We start from the raw sequence: 19,355 nt of genomic DNA, 5'->3' as shown, positions 1-19,355 counted from the left end.
CCAAGGAAATAGGATACATGGCAAACTTTAATTAAGTGAGTGGCACCTCTTGCCATTTTTCCCCATGAAGGAAATGCTCCTGCCTGACCCTGCAGCCCTGGGTGACTCTGGGCAGCACGTTGGTACCCTTTGTCATCTCAAAATCCTCAGGAGACTTTAATCCTGTTTTCAGATCTAATCCACTAAACATATGTATCATCCCTACCCAGATGTTTTGTTTTGTTTTTCTCCAGTAAAGCTCTGTGTCAATTCACTCTCCGTTAGACGAGACTTTTTTTCGTCAGCTTTGCTCAGATCCTATCAAAACTGCCCAAGACAGACAAACCCTCTGTGCTCCAGCATGACTGCATGTAGGCTTGACAAATCACCCCAGGAAACACACCAAAAAAATGACAGTTTGTTTTCTTCTGAGCCACATGACAGTGCTCTTCAAACTCTGAGTGGTGCAGAGGACACCATGAGCGGATGGTGGGAGCCCAGCACATCAGCTGCACAGACACTGCACTCTCTCAAAGATATGCAGCAGTGCCATTTGATGTGCTGATAACCTTTGCTACCTCCCCAGGGTGAGAAACTCTACCAGCACTTGTGGCTAAGGAAGATCATAGAATCACAGAATGGCCTGGGTTGCAAAGGACCACAATGCTCATCCAGTTCCAACCCCCTGCTGTGTGCAGGTCACCAACCAGCAGCCCAGGCTGCCCAGAGCCACATCCAGCCTGGCCTTGAATGCCTGCAGGGATGGGGCATCCACAGCCTCCTTGGGCTATAACCTACTGACTGACTCATAAAAAGAGAAGACCATGGAAAGCCTTTTTTCCTTTTCCTGAAGATGGAGTTTCCAAGACCCCTGCACCTAAGGAGTCACTCTAGTCCCTTCTCTTCTTTGTTCCCAGCTCAGGCTCAGCTCCTGGCTGGAAATGCCCCAGGTAGGTCAGAAACAAGTAAGAGTTCATCCAGGGCTGCACTCCCATCAACACAGGTCCTGCTGTGGGAGGTGCTGGCCCCACTGGGGTGCAGAGGCACTGGGGCTGTGCCAGGGGTGTGGGAAGAGGTACCAAGCACCCCCAAGTCTCCGTCATTGCTTTCCAGAATGAGTTTTGATGTGAAACAACCTACCCTTCTCACACCACTGCTCTGTTCTCCTGTTCCAGCAGCCTGTCAGGACACCCCCTCACAAGGATTTCTAATAAGCTGAGGAAAGCAAATTAGCTGAGATGGAGTGATTCTGTACTCAGCAGGATAACAGTCCAATGCTTCTTCAATAAAAGTCCTCAGGTTAGAAAACCGTCATGCAATGTCACAGACTTTTACAGCAAAACCTTCACGCGTATAGCAGTCCCAAATTTCACCCAGTGCCCAGACTTACACATTGACAAAGCCCTTTCTTTTGCTCTGTGCTGTTCATTGGAACGGTACTTCAAAGACCGCAGGTCTACGGAGAAGAAAAGGACACTTTCTTTTGACCGTCTATGAACACAAATGAAAGTCCTTTGAAAAGATTTGAGCTCTAGAAAGCTGCTGCACGCTTTTCACAATGTCTGCAGTGAAAAAGAAAGCAGGCAGAGCCATCCTGTCACCTCCCAGTTTCCTTAGTGCTGATTTAGACAACGTGACTTTGGAAGCGCTCAGAAAGAGACCAGAAATAATTGTGTGTTAGCCACCAAATTTTTGCAAGGTATGGGTCAGCTCGGGCTCTTAGGGGTCTCCTGATGGGCTGAACCTGCTGGTCTCTCAAATCCCTACATGTGGGGGTTGAGAAGAGGGATTTCCTCCAGTAGACAGCTGACCTGTGCTGACTATTAGATATACACGTGGCTTATAAAGAAAGAAATTGATGACATATCTTTAATCATCCAATGCAGGACACTGCATACACAGTAAGTATATGTGTGTATTAAAAGTGAACTAAATTTAGACACTAAAAACTGCACATGAAGGCCTGTGATGAGCAGACAAATGCATTTGTTCTGCTGAGATTACCAACAAATGGCTGAACAATAAAGGCAGGGAGCCCTGATGCAGCACTCACCCAGTCCCAACACCAGGAGGGAAACTGGGCCCCACACTGGGATTAGACATAGGGCACATCACTGAAAGCTGAAGCAAAAGGAAAGCACTGCACAGCTTCCTTATTTCAAGGACCTGTTGTAGAATGAAAGAAAATACAATTTATACCTTCTTTAATACCTGTGACAGGAATGAGAGGCATTTGCTGTCAATCTCCACCTCCAAGCATTTGTAGAACAGCTCATTTGCAGCCAGCGCAAGCAGAATGGTGACAGGGAACTTGCTGTCTTTGATGCCATCTACTGGGAAGGTGGCTCCAATGGCCAGGACACAGCCTGGGATGTGCTGCTCCACTGCAGAACATGAACTATTGCTGAGATGCAGAGTCAGAGGCATCAGCAGAAACGACAGGGACACACTGCCATCTGCTTACCTGGACTAATGCAGGACCAGGGAGCATGGCAATCTCCCAAGCCTGCAGATGCCCATGAAAAGAGGCAGGAGGCAAGAGTGCAAGAAATAAGCAGTGCTGTGGGAAAGGGGGATGTGCAAGAGAGAGGCCCTGAGTGAAATGTTCAAGCTACAGGTGATGATCGTTCTGCTAAGAAAGGAGAGGGGGGACAGAGCAGTCTTTTAAGGGAGGCAGTGCCTCCTCACTTCCAGCTACAGCCCAGTACAGGCAAGTCTCTGAAATGAGACAAAGCTGAGCTGCTGCTTCATGAACAACAAGAATTGTAGAATCATAGAATGGCCTGAGTTGAAAAGGACCACAATGCTCATCTAGTTTCAACTCCACTGTCATGCACAGGGTCGCCAACCACCAGACCAGGCTGCCCAGAGCCACATCCAGCCTGGCCTTGAGTGCCTTCAGGAAGGGGGCATCCACAGCCTCCTTGCCATATTTAATCCCTGGGGAGGATGGTGGGCGTATTTGTTTTTTTGTGCCATTTTATGAAGAATCCCAGCAGATAAGACCACGACTGGCCTCGTTTGTTTTTTTTCGCCCCCATCCCAGTAAGAATGATTTACAGATGGGAAATCCCTGCCAAGCATCCCAGCTTCACAGCACATTCTGGCTCAGGCTGTGGACTCAGCACTGACTTGGAAAGCTGGCACAGCAATCTTGGTAGAAAGGATGCTTATCCCACACTCTCCTCAGAAACTGGCCCGGCAGATATCAGCAACCACGCGGCTTTCTGCAGAGAGCAGCCTGTTTTCTCCCTAAGAGAATGGCCATGTACAGAGCACACCCTGCCCCTGGGTGTCACACCTGCCCCAAGTCCTCTGCAGCCACGTAGTGCTGTGCTTGTGCAAAGCTGCTCTCCCTGATGCTGTACAAAAGATATGGGAAGTAAAGAGAGAAAAAAGAACTACCCAGGAGAAGCAGTAGCGTCGGTGGCCAACAAAATGCAGCTGGTGTGCAATGAAACACCAGAACTCAGCACAGATGAACAACTTTTCCTGGATCTCCTGTAAATATACGAAGCTTCCACACTATTTCTAAGGGCAGCACTGAATGAGACAGAGGACATGTCTAAGTTACCAACAGATCTTCATGTTTCTCTTCTGCCTGTATCTCTGATCACACAAACACAGTCACACTTGTTGGCCCATGCATTACCCTACCAATAGCTTGTTCCTTATCGCTATTCATTGCCTGCACACAGCTTGCACGGACAGCAGAATCAACAGTCTCCAAAGGGAATAATAAACGTGCCTGAGAAAGCCACTTATTTGGAAATAAAACCCCCTTAAAACAACAGCAATCGCTGGGAACTCATCTGGGAGTCCACAAGGGACACCCACAGCTGAATTCTGGGGGCTTTCTGCCACGTGCCACCAAAGGGACATTGCTGGCACTTGGTTCTGGGGCAGCAGCGTGGGCTCAGGGCACTGTCATGTTCTTGTGCAGTCTTAGGCTTTGGTGTGGGTCCCATGGATAAAGAACCAAACAAATAAAGCCAGGAATCTGGGGCAAAGAGAGAGGATGGGATAATAAAGTGAGGGAAGAGAAAGGATGAGCAAAGACTGCATGCATCTCAGATATAGTAAGGGGAGGGGTCAGTTGAGATTAAAAAAAGGCAGGTTTGGTGTTTTCTGCTCCCAGAGCCACACGTACCTTTGTGTAACAGCTTATGCTGCCTTTAGTGTTACCCCGGTGTTTACAACAGGGATCTGGGCCGACTCTTCTTGCGAACAAATGGCATTGATTAAATTCTATCGTGCTCCTACGGATTTCAGCAGGCGTGTCCTATATGTTTGCTACGCAGAGACCTGGCCAAATTCCCTGCAGAGTAACAGCTATGGAAAACTGTTGGTTTACTGCCTATTCAATCCTCTAGAAGTTTCCAATAAAGACAAGCAGCTCCTGGATTTGCTTGGCAATCAGCCATATCTTCACAGTTGTTGAACCTCTCCAGGGACAGTGGCTGCCCCACCTCACCGGGCAGCCTTTTTCAATGCCTCACCACTCTTTCTGAGAGGAACTTTTGCATAACATCCTGACCCAGCACCAGCTGGGGCTGCCAGCACTCTGCTGGGCTGGGGGAACCCATCTCAATTCGGACCTCTGAGCAATTGAAGCCCATTGAAGCTCATCACTGCTCCAGCCCCCAGCTGCAGAGTTGCCCGTACAGTGACGTGCAGCCAGGCAGGGATGGGGCAAACACAGCAGCAGGGAGCCCAGCCACAGGAACTGGCCACAGCAAAGCCATTTCTGCATTTCCACCAGATCAAGTCTCTCTTTTTGATCCAGGAAGCATCTGTCTGGATGGAACTGCGCTCTGCGTTATGATTCAGTGTGGGTAAGTTTTATATGGCAAACTCTGTGGCTTCCTCTTAATTGTCCTCTTCTTTTGGCAGGGACAAAGCCCTTGAGAATGGCCATATTAGTACACGAGTGTGTGGGAGGAGGGTGCCAGAAGAAGCAATTCTGTGCAAAATACTGTACGCTGCAGCTGGAACAAGGATCCCAGTCACTGACAGAGGGCAAGAAGGTTCCTCCAACCCCCGCCTGACGCCTGACCACACCATTTAGCATCTTCTGTCATGTGCTTCCCAAACTTTTCAACAGACTCTTAGAGAGACTTCTGAGAAACCCCATTCTGAGCTGTGGCACTGACAATGTCACCACAGCTTTTTTTTGTTTTTTTTGCTTTTTTTTTTTCAGCTGAAAGAGATCCCAGGTCTCAAGAACAGCCCTACTTCTTCTGCCCAGGGCGTGCGACGCTTCGGCAGTAACCACAGAACAGGAAGGAAGTGACAGACGTGGGATCTGTGAGACCTTGCCCAGTTCTTTGGGACCTGTGGATAAGGCTCCCAGCTGCCTTCAGCCAGAGCAAACAGCATCCAACATCCACAGCCAAATATCTTTGAGGGGAGAGCAGGATGGGCAGCACAGGAGCTGAGCAGAGGACAGTGGAGATGCTGCTGCAGCAAACGGGGCGCTGAGGCTTTCTGACACACAGGGCTCAAACCCTCCTTGCTCTCCTGTCACCTCAATCCATCCCATTTACAGCTCCTTTCTGGAGCCTGTGGCCTTAAGGGTGACCACTGCAGTGGAGTGGCAGTGACAGTGCACCCCTCCTGTGTGCTCCTATAGGAATGCACAGCTCAGGAAAACCACTGTGCCTGCTCAGGCAGCCTAAGCTCATTCCTGGCTCTGCTTTCAACAGTGGCCAGCTTCTGACAGTGGTTGAGAAGCAAAATGTGGTAGATTTTATATTAGAATTTGTGCCCTGAAGGAAAATTTCCTTTTGAATTTTATGAGTGAGAATTTGGCTTGTGTCTGGAAGCACAAAGGCTTACATTGCTACCAAACCCTTTGGACTGAAATCCTGACTCCAAAGGATTCAAAGGAAATTCTCCTTCTGTCTTCTTTAGAGCACTGTTTTCTTTCAGGTTTGTCGTTTGTATGAGTGTCCTTATAACAACCCTAAAACCCCCAAATGCTTTAGAGATGAGTAGGACATCAAGGCTATGCATTTACACTCCTGCAAGACATGCTGGGCTGGAAAAGATTGTTACTCTCATGGTAATAAAAGTGTAAACACTCAGCCAAAAGGCACAAAGCTCATAAACCCACAAAAGCAGACAGGCCCAGCAATTAGGAACTTACTACAAAAGAGACCTGCAATAATTATTAAACCCCAATCCAGGCATTTTCCTCTAATATAAAACAATGGCAGCAAAAGGGCTTCCAGGCCCACAGCTCTGCTCCTTTGTCCATCTTCATTTTCACGCCTGCTGGATAACCTCTTTTTTTATTATTTAACAAAACCTACACGGTTCCAAAGTGATTTTCCTTCTTGTGCTGCTACTCCAGCTTCCAGCAGAGGTTTCCAGTTGCAATGGAGGATACCCACAGCTTGCATAACGAAGCTGCAGTCAGCCCTCCCATTCAGAAATGCATCTGCTACTGCGACGCTTCCTTGCATGGCATATTTCTGAGCACAGAATGCCTCTCCTCACACAGACATGAAGAAGAAAACACAGTGATAAACTGGAAAGAGAGAAAACAGCAAAGTCACGAAGATGGGACAGAAGGAGCTTTGCTTCCTTCCCACCAGCACCGAAGCTGCCTTGAAGGGCAGGTACTGCTTGCCTGCAGAACAAGTGGCAGAAGAGCGTTCTGAGCTCCTTAGCCTGATTTTGGCTGGTGCCTCACGAGGCCTCTGCAGTGCTCCCGTTTGCATTCCCTGTTCCCACGGCCCTGAGCAGTGACAATGAGAGAAACCAGAGCAGCCCCACGGGTTGTGCGGATGATCTCTGAAGTATTTACATTACTAAGCTGCACCTCCATAAATCTGGACGGTTCTCTGACATAGGAAAGGGCCCAGGGTGTTAAATAAATAGGCAGTAAATTTCAGAGGATTTGGTAAAATGAGAGTTGTCGTTACTTTCCCATTCCAAGAAGACTGATCTCGGTTATAATGATCCCAGCCACATCCACTCTTTCCAATGGCCCGCACGCTGATAAATGAAGCATTCACTCCCACAAATGCCTCTCCTTCCCCTGATGTATACAATGTGTTCTAGATGGATGGAACAATCTTGTTTTTTTCTTTCTCCTACACTTGCTAAGCTATTTTTAAGCACCCAGAGCACCAGCAGGTGTAAATCAGCAGTGCTCTGCCCAATTCTGACACCCCAGCTCCTCACCTGCTGTAAAGAGCAGTCTCCTGCTCCTAAACTTAACACGTACAGCACATAGGTGTCATCACAAGCAATATCCCGTGGATGACTGCTATAGGAAAAAAAACAACATCAGATAAACAGAAAGGTGGTAATTGCACGAATCACTTTGGGCAGGCAATGCTGCTGCTGCCTGCCAGCTTAGTGCTGCTCCTGGAAATAGCCACTTTAATTAGGCTGATTTAAATGCAGATAAGTTTCTCTTTCAGCCGAGGTCTTTGTACCCACTTTGTGAGTGCAGGACTTGGCTTCAGCCAAAAAGTGTCCTTTTGCTCCTCTAATGGGTGCCAAGTGCTTGCCACTCACTTCAGCAGGGAGCAGCGGAGCCCATTGATGCCGACCATTGTACTTAGCTCCGCAGAGAACACAGCCCTCTGAATTTAGTCCAGTAGCTCCTTTGAGCAGGGATTTCACCACCAGGTTAAGAACAATCAGAGAACAACGTGACAGGACCCAGCACAGGGTGTGGGAACCCGGCTGCTCAGTGGAGGAGAGTGGTACGTCTGAGGCTGGTGGGCAGCAAGAGACAGGGCATCAGAAACATCAGCACACACTATCTGTTTGCAGCACTCAAATACTCCTCAGGACGCACTGATCTCCTGAGTGCCTGCCTGGGGGGAGCCAGGACCTCATCCACAGGAGTGCTGAGCCCAAACATCTGTCCCTGCAAGCTGCCTTTGGAACATATGTTTCCATATAGTGCTCGAGTACTTGCAAGCTAAGCACATGAGCAATTGACCCTTTGGACAGTGTTAGTTCTAACCTCTGTGCCTCTCTTCCTTGCATGCAAAGCAATCACAGTGTCTGAATATTGCTTGGCAATTTGTACTGCCTCTGGTTTGGGGCAGGGAAAGTGCAGGCTGGCTGTGCAGGGATGTGTGTTCAAGAGACACAGCTCTAAATGATTTTGCGCATACAAGTGCGGCTTTGTACGTAGCTTTGTACATGGTGGAACTCAAGACTGCTGAGAGCAGGGGTGGTTAGTCATGGCAAATGTTCAGGAATGGGCTTTTCAAAGCAAAAGTCCATTTGCTCTGGTGAAAGTGGACTCCCCGCATCTCTATGGATTTTTAAGATAAGAAGTGTCATCTTTAAAGATGAATGTTTGCAAGAATGTCTCAACTGGCAAGGAAAAACAAAGAGCTCTGCCTACAAGAAGAAAAGCCAGCTCTTCTGTTGTGTGCACTGTTTTCATTTATGTCAGCTCCATTAATGCCCCATGAATCCACGGGTCTGTAATCGAGCAGCTGACCTACAGCAACACTGGCATTCGCTGCTGTGTTACACCAGATTTACTCCAGCTGTTAAGGTTTAAGGCCTTGCTTTTCACACGGTTCCTCTTAATAAAATGTACCAGACATCAGCAGCTAAAAGTTGTACAATCGAGTTGCAAATCGAGACTGGTCTCTCAGATGAAGAGGATTCAAATTGTAATACAGAAAGCAGGTAAAACACAGAAGCTCTGCCCAAGCCCTCACCTGGAGGTGCAGCACATGGTGACCTTTGCATTAAGGTCAATTCCTGTCCCTGCCTGGGCCACCATCTGCCTCCATGCCAACAAAATACCTTTGCAGCTGCAGGCTGGTCTTTTCCCAGCAGGCAGCCCGAAATCTTCTAATGCTTAGTCAGACAAATCCTAACCAGAGGCTGATGGAGTGAAGAGCAGCTTGTTTGCGTGCACTGCTATGGCAGATGTCCACAAACCAGCAGAGGGTTTGCCCATCTCCAATAGAGTTTCACTGCTGTGATGATCTAAGAGTGAACACCCAGAGAAGGGCATGCATGCCTGAATGCTTCTCTCAGTCTCTAGCCAAATACATTGGTTTATTACTAGAACTATAGGTTTGTATGGTATTTTTTTTCCCCCTCTTTATCACTGTTGGTTAGAAGTGCCAAGCAGTAGTCAGGAAACCAGCTTTTGATACAGTGTTTACAAAGCAACAGCAGTTCTTTCAGCATCATTTGGGACTCTGAGACCAAAGCTCCAGGCATCTCTGCCATAACAGCATTATAAATATGTAATGAGAATTTAAAAGGCAGAAGGCAAACAGATAATGGAGACACCCAACATAAACATCACATTTAACTCTCACCATCTGAAAAAAGCTACAAATTCCAGTGTGGACTGATCAACACCTGGCAGCATCCAGACTGAAAAGGATGGGGACTTTCAGAGGAAAGCTGCCTACTGCATCTTTTATGCATTATCATTTTTAAAGAAGACCTAGAAACTTAGCACATAAATCTGAGGAGCTGGCTTCAAGCAATTAGGATTTAGAACACCAACAGTGAGGTCGTTGATGCTGCTGCACCACAGATTTTGCTAAAATCCCAAGAAGTTAGCCTGGATGAAGCTGCTTGTGAATATCACAGTTCTGACACCAGGGGAGGTCACTCAGTGCCTGGCTACCTCAGACATCCCTGTGCTAGGAGAGCGCTTCCACAGGCAGTGGGAATCACTGTGGATAGGGATGGACCTCTTTTACTTGGAATGGTCCTCAGACTGCTGCAGGAGCAGGGTTGGACCAGATGGACCCAGAGGTCCCTGACAACCTCAGCCATGCTGGGATTCTGTTAATGGTCCAGAGAACAACCTTGTTTGTACTCCTCTCATCCTCCCTTGAGATACCCACACATGAAGCTCCCCAAACACTTCTCTGACATGCAGTCTCCATCCTCTCCCTCTGTCTTCATCCCTTTCCTTCCCATTGCCTCCTTCCTTCAAGTCACAGTCACACCAAATTTGCTGCCTGATTATCAGCTGCATCAACATTTAGAGTTCCCTCGTGGAAAGCAGCACTTTGAAAGCTTTTCCAGCTTCTCCTCCAGATGATGTCACCCTGGGTGGGTGCCAGGCTGGGTTCAGAGTGAAAATTATTCACTTCAGGGTCAGACATTCCCCTATTTTTAGGCCTGATTTCAGTGCCAGGCAGCCAATAGTGTAGCTGAATGGTTCGTGTTATTCAACTGCAAATGCTTGTCGGAGTTCAAACAAAGCTCCATTTGTAGCAGGTTAAGGGGCTCTGCAGCCCAGGAACCCCTTCTGAAGTGTGGCTGCAGCTGCTCTGCTCCACAGTGCTCAGTCAGTCTGGAGAGAGGTGCAGAATACTTCCAGCTCCCACCCTTGATAAACTGCAATTGTAAAAGCAGAACAAAGGGTTGAATTCTATCTGGGTCTTTGTAATCTTCTGGCTGCATTTCCTCTGGAAATGCACACTGGGAAAAACACAGCTCCTCAGATGTGAGCTGGAAGCTGGCAGCATCCTGGGATGGTGGGGATGGGGAGGGGGACAAAGAAGAACGGCCCTGTAGCACACAGGGCTGAGCCACAGCAGCCACAACCTACTCAGAACCACAGAATGTCTTGGTTTGGAAGGGACATTTAGATCTAGTTCCAACTCCTCTGCCATGGACAGGGTTGCCACCCACCAGATCAGGCTGCTCAGGGCACCATCCAATCTGGACCTGAATGCCTCCAAGGATGGATTATCCACAACCAGCTTCTAAGCCATCATGCTTTTGTCATAGAAGCATGGTACCAGTGATGTGTTGCTGCAGGTAGAGGCTCACCTCCTCCATGATAGGCATCTGTATTAACATAAACTATCTTTACAAAGCAGAGCAATGATGCTTGTGGTGTGTGATCTACCTGACCAGGATGAGTGATGCTGAAAGTGCCCAGATCCCACTGCAAAGGCAATGAGGGTGATCAGCTCATACAAGGTGTTTGCTCTGTTGAAGCAGGACGGATTGCAGCATCCCTTCATTCTGCAGGAACATAACCATCTGCAACACCACAGCAGCACACATTGTGCAGCCAAGTTTCCCATGTGAGAGCAGGCTGCATAGCTGTGTGAATGTTTCAGGTGTATGCTAGCAGCTGCTGAAACAGGTTGGGAGGGAGAGGAAACTGAAAGGGCAAAACTTACACATACTCCTCTTCAGCTTCCTCGGGTGGCACTCAGAATGCAACTGGGAATGGAAACAATAACTGTAGCTGTGAAATGAAAGCCTACATTGACACAAGAGTGGTGAGGCACCGCACAGGTTGCTCAGAGAGGTGGTGATGCCCCATCCCTGCAGACACCCAAGGTCAGGGGATGGGCTCTGAGCACTGATGGAGCTGGGGGTGTCCCTGTGCACTGCAACAGGATTGCACCAAATGGTGTTTAAAGGTCCCTTCCAACTCAATTCTATGGATTTAAAAGGAAAATGAGTAAGTTTTTCAGCCAGGAGGTGCAGCAGCCAGGCCCAGCCCAGCTCTTCACAAAGCAAAGCAGGACCTCATTTTTCAGGAGGGAGGATGGCTCTGGTTTAAAGCTGGCTGCTGCTGCACAGGACACAAAGCCCATTCAAAGCAGCAGCCCAGCGAGCTGCGTTAGCTCATCTTTTGGCAACCTATAAGTGAGCAGAGCTGAGGTGTAACCATATACACTGTTGACAATGACTGAAAACCACAAAGAAGTAAGAATGGTAATAGTTACAGGGCAATGTGTGAGCATGAGTCACGTCCAAGCGTCAGCTGCAAGCTATCTTCATCTCCACCAGAGCCCTCCTTGGTGCTGGATGGGCAGAGGGCAGTGAAGCTCCTCAGCCTCCCCCCTCCTTGTCTCACATTACTCTGTTTCTTCTTGACATGGGACACGGAATGAGCAGCCATGTATGGAGCCATTGTAATTGTGCAGAAGACCTGGCAGTGCTGGTGCTTTATTTTTAACTCCAGGCAAGTCACATCATGTCTTCCAAAGGGCATGAAAAACAACCACCAGCCCAAGCACAACAGAGGCAGCCCGAAGGGGAGCAGCCCCCACCTCTTGTCTTTTGCAGTCCCAAAGCCTCATGTCTGCAGACCCCACATTCTGCCTCTGATCACCTACAGCTACATGGCCACGTACTGGAGCAGACAGCCCTGCAAACATCTCAAGAGCACAAAACGTGCTGGGTTCAAGCCAGTCACCCTGGGTTTGTTGGCTAAACTCATTCTTATCTACCTAGAATCAGAGGAGAAAACCAATGTCACCAGGTAAACCCCCAGGAAACCCCCAGGCAGGGCTGGCAGCACTGAAGCATGAATTCTGGGTTGCTGTGTGCAGGCACAAGGTACTGCCCAGCACGGCCGCTCCTCAGCATGTTTACTGGGTGAGCAGGAGCCCCAGCCAGAAGGAAGATTGAATTTCAGATACTGAATCATTTGCTTTGAGCGAGTTACATCAGCAGCTAATTTGGCTTGCTTCTCACTTGTTTGTTTGCTCCTTCCTTTGAATTGAATGCTGTGCTTTGGTTGTATCAGAGCAGTCCCCTCTCGCCATGCTCTCTGTTTGAGAGCCAATGCAGAACTCCACCAACCCAAGAGCTGGGATGGCATTTAACTACGACAGAAAACCACAGCGAGAAGAGGAACCTGCGTTTTAAAAAAAGGAAATCTCAAACGAAACCACAATTGTGCAGCTGTCCCAGCTCTGCCATTGCTGCAGCACATTTCAACACGCTTATTAGCATTTTTACAGAAATAAAGTGGTTAGCTATTGGTATGGTATTCATCATTGCTGTCAAATGTTGAACAAGCTAATGCAGCTTGGCATTCTGCAAGCGACAAGTGTTGAGAAACACTGCTGTGCTCGACCAGCTCCCATGACTGTTCTGCTGAGGAATTTTTCTACTGCAACGTTACATTGGCACTGAGAAAAGGCCGCTAAAGATAAAAATAAATGAGAGCCTGTTTCCTGTCCCATCTTGCAGACTGTGGTTTTGGGGCTGATATCAGAAAGGGAAGCTGGGTGTCCAACAGGAGCTAGGGGTGGCCCTGCCCTCTGGGATGCTGCAGATCCCCTTGGACAGGCAGTTCCCAGACAGACCTCAGGTGCATGCAGTGGAAGTAGGTGCAGAGCAGGAGAGCAGCCCTGGAAAGCCCCTGAGCTGCCTCCTTTCACTTGTTCCAGCCACCAGGGCTGTTTTTCTGGGCTTGTGAGTTATGTATCTGTGGGAGGAGAGAAACAGAATCTTTTTGGGCAAGCAGCTTGCCAGTCTGAAGTTGCTACAGGCTCTGGTGGTACCCACACAGATGCTGGTAGCTGCTGCTGGTAATGTCTTGTCCTCTCAGCGTCCTTTATTTCATTTCAGTGTAGGAGGAATGGAAACCTTTACAGCTTGAATACATTGTGGGAAACAGGGAAAGCAAAAGTGCAGTACAAGCTGATGTGCTCACTACCAGCTTGATTTGCTACATGCAAATTGCTTCCGTTCATCAATGTTTCGGATGTAGCAGCTCATTAGAGTTGGACTACTATAGAAAATATGGCTAAATACAGGTAGAGAAACAGAATAACTGAAGTCACACCAAGGAAGACTCTTTGGAGTCAAATGCTAAAATCTTCTACCTCCAAATTCACCACTTGCAGTTCAGTGGTAAAGTATTTCCAGTGCATTGCTTTATTTTGCACTGCAGTTAGTTATATTTTTACACAGAGAGTGATGACACACTGGCACAGGTTGCCCAAGGAGGCTGTGGATGCCCCATCCCTGCAGGCATTCAAGGCCAGGCTGGATGTGGCTCTGGGCAGCCTGGGCTGCTGGTTGGTGACCCTGCACACAGCAGGGGGTTGGAAGCAGATGAGCATTGTGCTCCTTTGCAACCCAGGCCATTCTGTGATTCTATGACTCTATGATATCCTATGATGACGAGCAGCTGGTTGGACTGTAACACCCTGTTACAACATCAAGAAATTAGACCTGTTCATAGGCCCTTCACTCCTACAGCACCTGAGGCTTAAACTCTAATTTGTGTTTCCTAGACTTTCTGAACACATGGGGAAATGTAAGGCTGTCATCAGACGTGTTCATATGCTAAGGTTCTGCAGTATTAACTCTGAGCTTCCCTCACAAAACTGAACCAGAGATGACAGTAAGCAAAGTGTGGTCAGGAAACTGATAAACACATGCAAAGCTCCTCATGTGGAGGGAACAAACTCTGATTTGGATGTGTAATGAATGGTGACTAAGACAACGCCTTCTGATGCTGTGAATAGAATGAAAGCTGACTTGCTGACACTGGATCTTAATGAACATTGCTTAAGACACTGACATAAATTATAATACATCTTTTATAGCGCAAATATGGGTTGGAAGTCTTTCCATCTAATATGTGAAGCAGGCGTCATCACCAGAATTGTGAGGCCATCCAAATGCCTCTGGTTCTGTTTCAGCATTAAGGGAGTGCCGCTGCGTGTTCCTTTCAGTACCCACTTCTGGTATGCTCCATCAGGCCCCATGAAACATGAACAAGCTAATAAAATCGTTCATCTTGGCTGTGGTTAGTAATTCAGTGAACAAGAAAGCAAGGGTGGGAGTGATGCTGCTTCTATTTCAAGCAGCAACACTGCATAGCATTAGGATGTGACTGCTGCTTTACAAAACAAGCCATGATCTTTCATTGACTGTTACAGGCTGTGATAGCTGTCCATCTATCTGCGGGTGAAAATCTGCCTTTTAGAATCATTTAATACCTTTATTTAGAGAGTTATGATGAAGACCCACCCCGTTTATCAGAATCCTTAATCAATTGATGATGTCAGCCTGAAAGGTCTTTGTCACAACATCTGTCTCACTCACATCAAGCGAGCTGATTCCCTATAAATCTCTACAGATGCAGTATGTTTTCTTCAATCAGATAAGAGGAACAGATCACAAACCACTTTCTTAATAAACTCGGGATAATTATTCTCAAAGGATAATTATAAAGTGGGGAAACTGAAGACGGGCAACATGAAGTAACTTGACCCAGTTCTTCCACAGAGCAGAGGCAGAGCCAGCAAGAGACAGCAGCTTTCCTGGTCCCCTTTTCTCCTTTCATCCCCACTCTCTTTCATGTGCAGTGTTCCAAGAGAGCTCAGGGCTGTTGCACTATCAGCTGTGGTGGTGAAATAAATACCCAGCTGTGAGTCCACAGCAAAGGCCTGTTCTGCACACCGCAGCAGGAAGGGGTAACAGAGTGGTGACACCACCAGCAGACCAGCTCACACTTCTCTTTTGGGGTTTACACCTAAAAAGGCCATACTTGGTCAACCAAACTACTCACCCTGTGTCAGAGAATCAAATCAACCAAGATCGACTCCAAACACCACTTTACCCCTACAGCTTTCCATTATTGCCCTTGCTTATGTCAAAAGAAACTTTATTCTGTGATTTATTACACTTTATGGACTTATATCCTCCACACGTGGTTTGGCTGCTGAAGAAGAGTGCACTCTTCCAATGTACTGCTGCAGGATTAAGTGCCTTTCAGAAGGTAAGCATAGATATAGATACGCTTTCCTTATACCCCTTCTGCTCCTCCCTGGACCCCAAATCACCTGCACAGCCAAACACCTCAGCCTGTAACACAGAATTTGCTTTGCATTCTGTAATCTGCACACAGTCACTGGAGTCCCTTTGAAATACAATAAATTGTACTGTAAGCCTTAGCTCGCATGCTGTCTTTTGTGCTGCAGTGTGAAACCCCTGGTTGGCAGCAGGTCCATGGGTTATTGGTATAAGTTGCAGCAGCTCCTGAATGAAGGAATGCTGCCTGATATGCACAGCAGATAACAAGGTGTTAGGGTCAGCATCTCAGTAAGAGTGGAAGAGAACAAGAGAATCCCTTGGACCTGGAGAACAATGTGCAAAATGCCTTGACTGGGATAACCTCTGCAAGACCTGTAATCTCCCCATATCCAGCAGGGTGATGTGAAATGCTCCTGCAACAATTCTTCTACTTTATTATTGTCTATTGTACTTTGGAATCAGCTTTGCATCCTTTTTGTTGAAGACTCCACCGTTGTGGTGGAGATGGAAAAAATCACTCAGCACAGAAACACAGAAGCAACCCAGCTGAGGTGATGCCCCATATTCTGGGCTGCAAGGCTCTCACAACCAAAATGTCTGGAAATCCCACCATGCCAACACTCAGCATCTCCAGTAAAACCCTGAAGCCAATTTGCTTTTACCTTCATTTGCACAAACAGCCTTGGCTTTCAGGGCTGCTCCCGAAGTGGTAACTAATTGTGATGTAGATGTACTAATGGTGCCATCCAGAGGTACTTGGGTGCAGCACACTGCTCTGTATCAGCAGACTCGCTCAGTAGCCAGGGTCTAATTTCTCTCTGTTGACACACAGACCTCCTTCACTGATACGGGTATCTGTGTGACATTCAGATGTGGATTCACAAAATGCTTCCTGGTGATCAATATCAGAGAAAAACCAACTGTTCAATCCTAATTCTCCTGTAGGGAGTTAATAGGATTACACAGATCACAGATAAATAACCATAATATTACAAGTGACGTACTTTCTTCCTCAGAAATCATCACTTACTAGTCCATCAGAATGATTTCATTTACTTATGTAAACCCAAATTAAGAGAGAGAAAAAACACTTGAAAACTAACTAACATTGCAGATAGTCAGTGGCAAGCACCGATCCTACAGCCCACCTTACATCAAATTACAGATACTGTTACCAAACCATGCCTACTGCAAGGTGGTATGGCTAAAAGGAGTCCAAACATTAAATGTAGGGACTGATGTCTGCACTGCATTTAGAGAGTCACCCTGAGTTGACTTCAACCTTGCCTGGGCAGTGCATAGTGGCTTCATTTTCCACTGGGCACCCCTGGACTATGCCATATTTATAACTGCACTCAAGTCTTCTACCAGGGGCTGCCAGGAGCAGGTATCAATAGCTCCTCTGTCAGTGAACACACATGATGATGGAGACACCTGCATGGAGAAGGGTCTGAAGGGCCATTAGAAAGAGGTGAGCAAGTCTGCGGGAGCTCAGTCTGATTTAGACATGAAGTGGAAAGACAGCTCTCACATTCCAGACTTCTCTGTGCTGAAAATATGTCTGGAGAAAAGAGGAGACATACAGGGTCCTTCACAGGGCTATGAGAGGTAACCCACAGGGACCATCTAGTTGGTAGTTTAATTAAACATCTTGATGCTGCTAGAAGTTTCAGACGTGTCTCGTATCAAGCGGAGAACACTCACAGTAGTATAAAAATAAATAAGCAAAACCCAAGAAACAAACCAGTTCTGTGCACTAAATGTGATGCAAAATTATAGCTGTAATTTTAGATGAAGTATTACAGCAGTAGTTTAACAGAAAATATCTCTTGAAAATCATAGAATCATAGAATGGCCTGGGTTGAAAATGACAACGATCATGTAACTTCAACCCCCCTGCCAAGGTCAGGGTCGCCAACCACCAGCCCAGGCTGCCCAGAGCCACATCCAGCCAGCATCAAAGAAAACATGCCTCCCCTTTCTGCTGCTTTCACAGTCTTTACTCAAGATGCATTTTGCAAAGGAAAGCACCATCATGCAGCCAAGCCTTAAGGCTGCACAAAGAGATGTTTGTTCAGGCAACAAATGGACATGGGTGGCAAATGGGTGCCATCAACAGGTAAAACTCCGTAAAAAGGCACAGAAAAGGAACAACCAGACAGGTCTCATGCATTCAATCTGAAGCACTATTCAGAAGGCTTACCAAGTTTGAAACCGTAATTCTTCTTTTAGAAATCAACGTGTGGTGTGAGAATTAAGAGTATGGCGTGGATTGGCCAAAAGGCAAGTGCAAAAAATCATTGAGTGCAGCTATTTCCCCTCTTTCCACGATGACCCAGGTGGAGCAAAGGCTGTGGGGAGCACACTGACCTGTACTTCCCCGTCCGCACCTGCACTGCCCTCATCCCGCACTGCTGGGCGCCTCCGACATCGCTCACGATATCATCTCCAATCATGATGGCCTGTCAGAGCAGTGAAATACGGAAAAATCGCTGTCAAGAGAATCTTATTTCTGCCATCCCTCACGCTCCTTTGACATAATAAACAGCTTGATTTGATGTTTAATACTGCCATCAGGCAAATTAAACAAGATAAGATTGTCATCGTATTGATTAAATGTCATTCTACCTTGAATATAATTCAGGCAATAGCTCCTTGAGCAATATACTGGGGCAGTATACATCTGTACAATTTGTAATCCAGCACGAAAATCAAAGTGATGTGGCACGCAGTTCAAAGAAAATGTTGAATTTTATGAAGTTAGTCCTGGTCTGTTCCTAACCATGCATTTATGTTATGCTCCAAGTAGTTTAAATTAAGCTCTTCTTTTCAAACATTTCCTTAAAATTGATATTCTAAGAGCTAGGCAAGACCTTAAGCTTGTGATCACTGAAATGTGTAATTTACAGAGTTTGATTCCAAGCCATTTTCAGGTTCATATAAAAATTTGGGAAGTCTTCCATGAGTGCAAAATCTAATTTATCAATTTGTGCACAACGTGACAAATGAACTCAACTGAGCACACTATCAAAAAAAGGGTAAAGAGTAAGGAAAAGTAAGGAAAGCATTGCTTTTCATACTGAAGAAACTGCTTTTACATTTTGAAAGCAGAAGTCTTTCTAGCAGGCATAATTTCAGTTATCATTTCAGCTAATCATCAAGCTTGGAAAGTGATGGTTTGGTATCTTGTGCGTTCTCTCCACGAAATGAATTTCCAGAGTGTATAAATACAGTCAGTGTCTTAAGCTGAAACACATTTGCTCCAATTTCCTTCATCCCTCTCAGCACATTTGCAGTTCTTCCCTATACCTTTTCAGCTGACCCATATCCAAATGGGAGCACCAGAATGTGAACAGAATTTCCACGACAATCCAACTAGCAACCTACACAAAGACCTAAACTCCTCCTGGCTGCTCTCCTGATCACACATGCATTTACCCAAACTTTCCAAGCCCTTCTTGCCACCGAATCACAATAGGAATTCATGCAGCAATTGCTTTTTTCTGCGTTCATACTTTCCACAGTAAAGTCTCCTGCTCCATGGCTGTGAACTTTGCAATATGCTTTTGGGTAGACACTTGCTTTGTGCTACTTCATGACATGAACATACCCAACTAGGCAAGCAACCACCCTGCTTGTCCTGCTCTGTCCTGCTCTTACCTCTCTCTGCTCCAACCCATCTCATCATCACAGTACCAATACCAAACCCCAGTGGGATCCAGGGCAGCACCTTACATAGGCACTCTTTTCCCCTGCATGCATGTATACCCTCTTCCTCCTTCTGTGTCCCCAGAGACATAAAGGAAACTCTTTAGAGTTCTCTTTAATGCTGT

At 46.9% G+C, this 19,355-nt stretch overlaps 1 protein-coding gene across 6 annotated transcripts in view; it reads right to left on the bottom strand.

Annotated features, from left to right (window-relative positions):
• Window positions 1-19,355, bottom strand: part of LOC125693919 (phospholysine phosphohistidine inorganic pyrophosphate phosphatase) — a 68,470-nt gene that overhangs the window by 28,338 nt on the left and 20,777 nt on the right. For 4 of the 6 annotated variants that reach the window (XR_007377312.1, XM_048946399.1, XM_048946398.1 and 1 more), the window contains exon 6: window positions 17,893-17,984. The exons of 1 other annotated variant lie outside the window; for it this stretch is intronic. Coding sequence is in view for 4 of the 5 variants with exons in the window: in XM_048946399.1 (XP_048802356.1) it covers window positions 17,893-17,984 (92 nt within the window). In the remaining variant the exon portion in view is untranslated. Of the gene's footprint in view, window positions 1-4; window positions 6,512-17,892; window positions 17,985-19,355 lie in introns of those variants that run through there. One more of the 6 variants, XM_048946397.1, reaches the window with a different exon arrangement.

Source organism: Lagopus muta, chromosome 5 (assembly GCF_023343835.1).
Source record: "Lagopus muta isolate bLagMut1 chromosome 5, bLagMut1 primary, whole genome shotgun sequence".
In the NCBI taxonomy this organism is placed as follows: Eukaryota; Metazoa; Chordata; class Aves; order Galliformes; family Phasianidae; genus Lagopus; species Lagopus muta.
The sequence above is the reverse complement of the archived record's forward strand: the minus strand, read 5'-3'. Positions and strand labels throughout refer to the sequence as shown.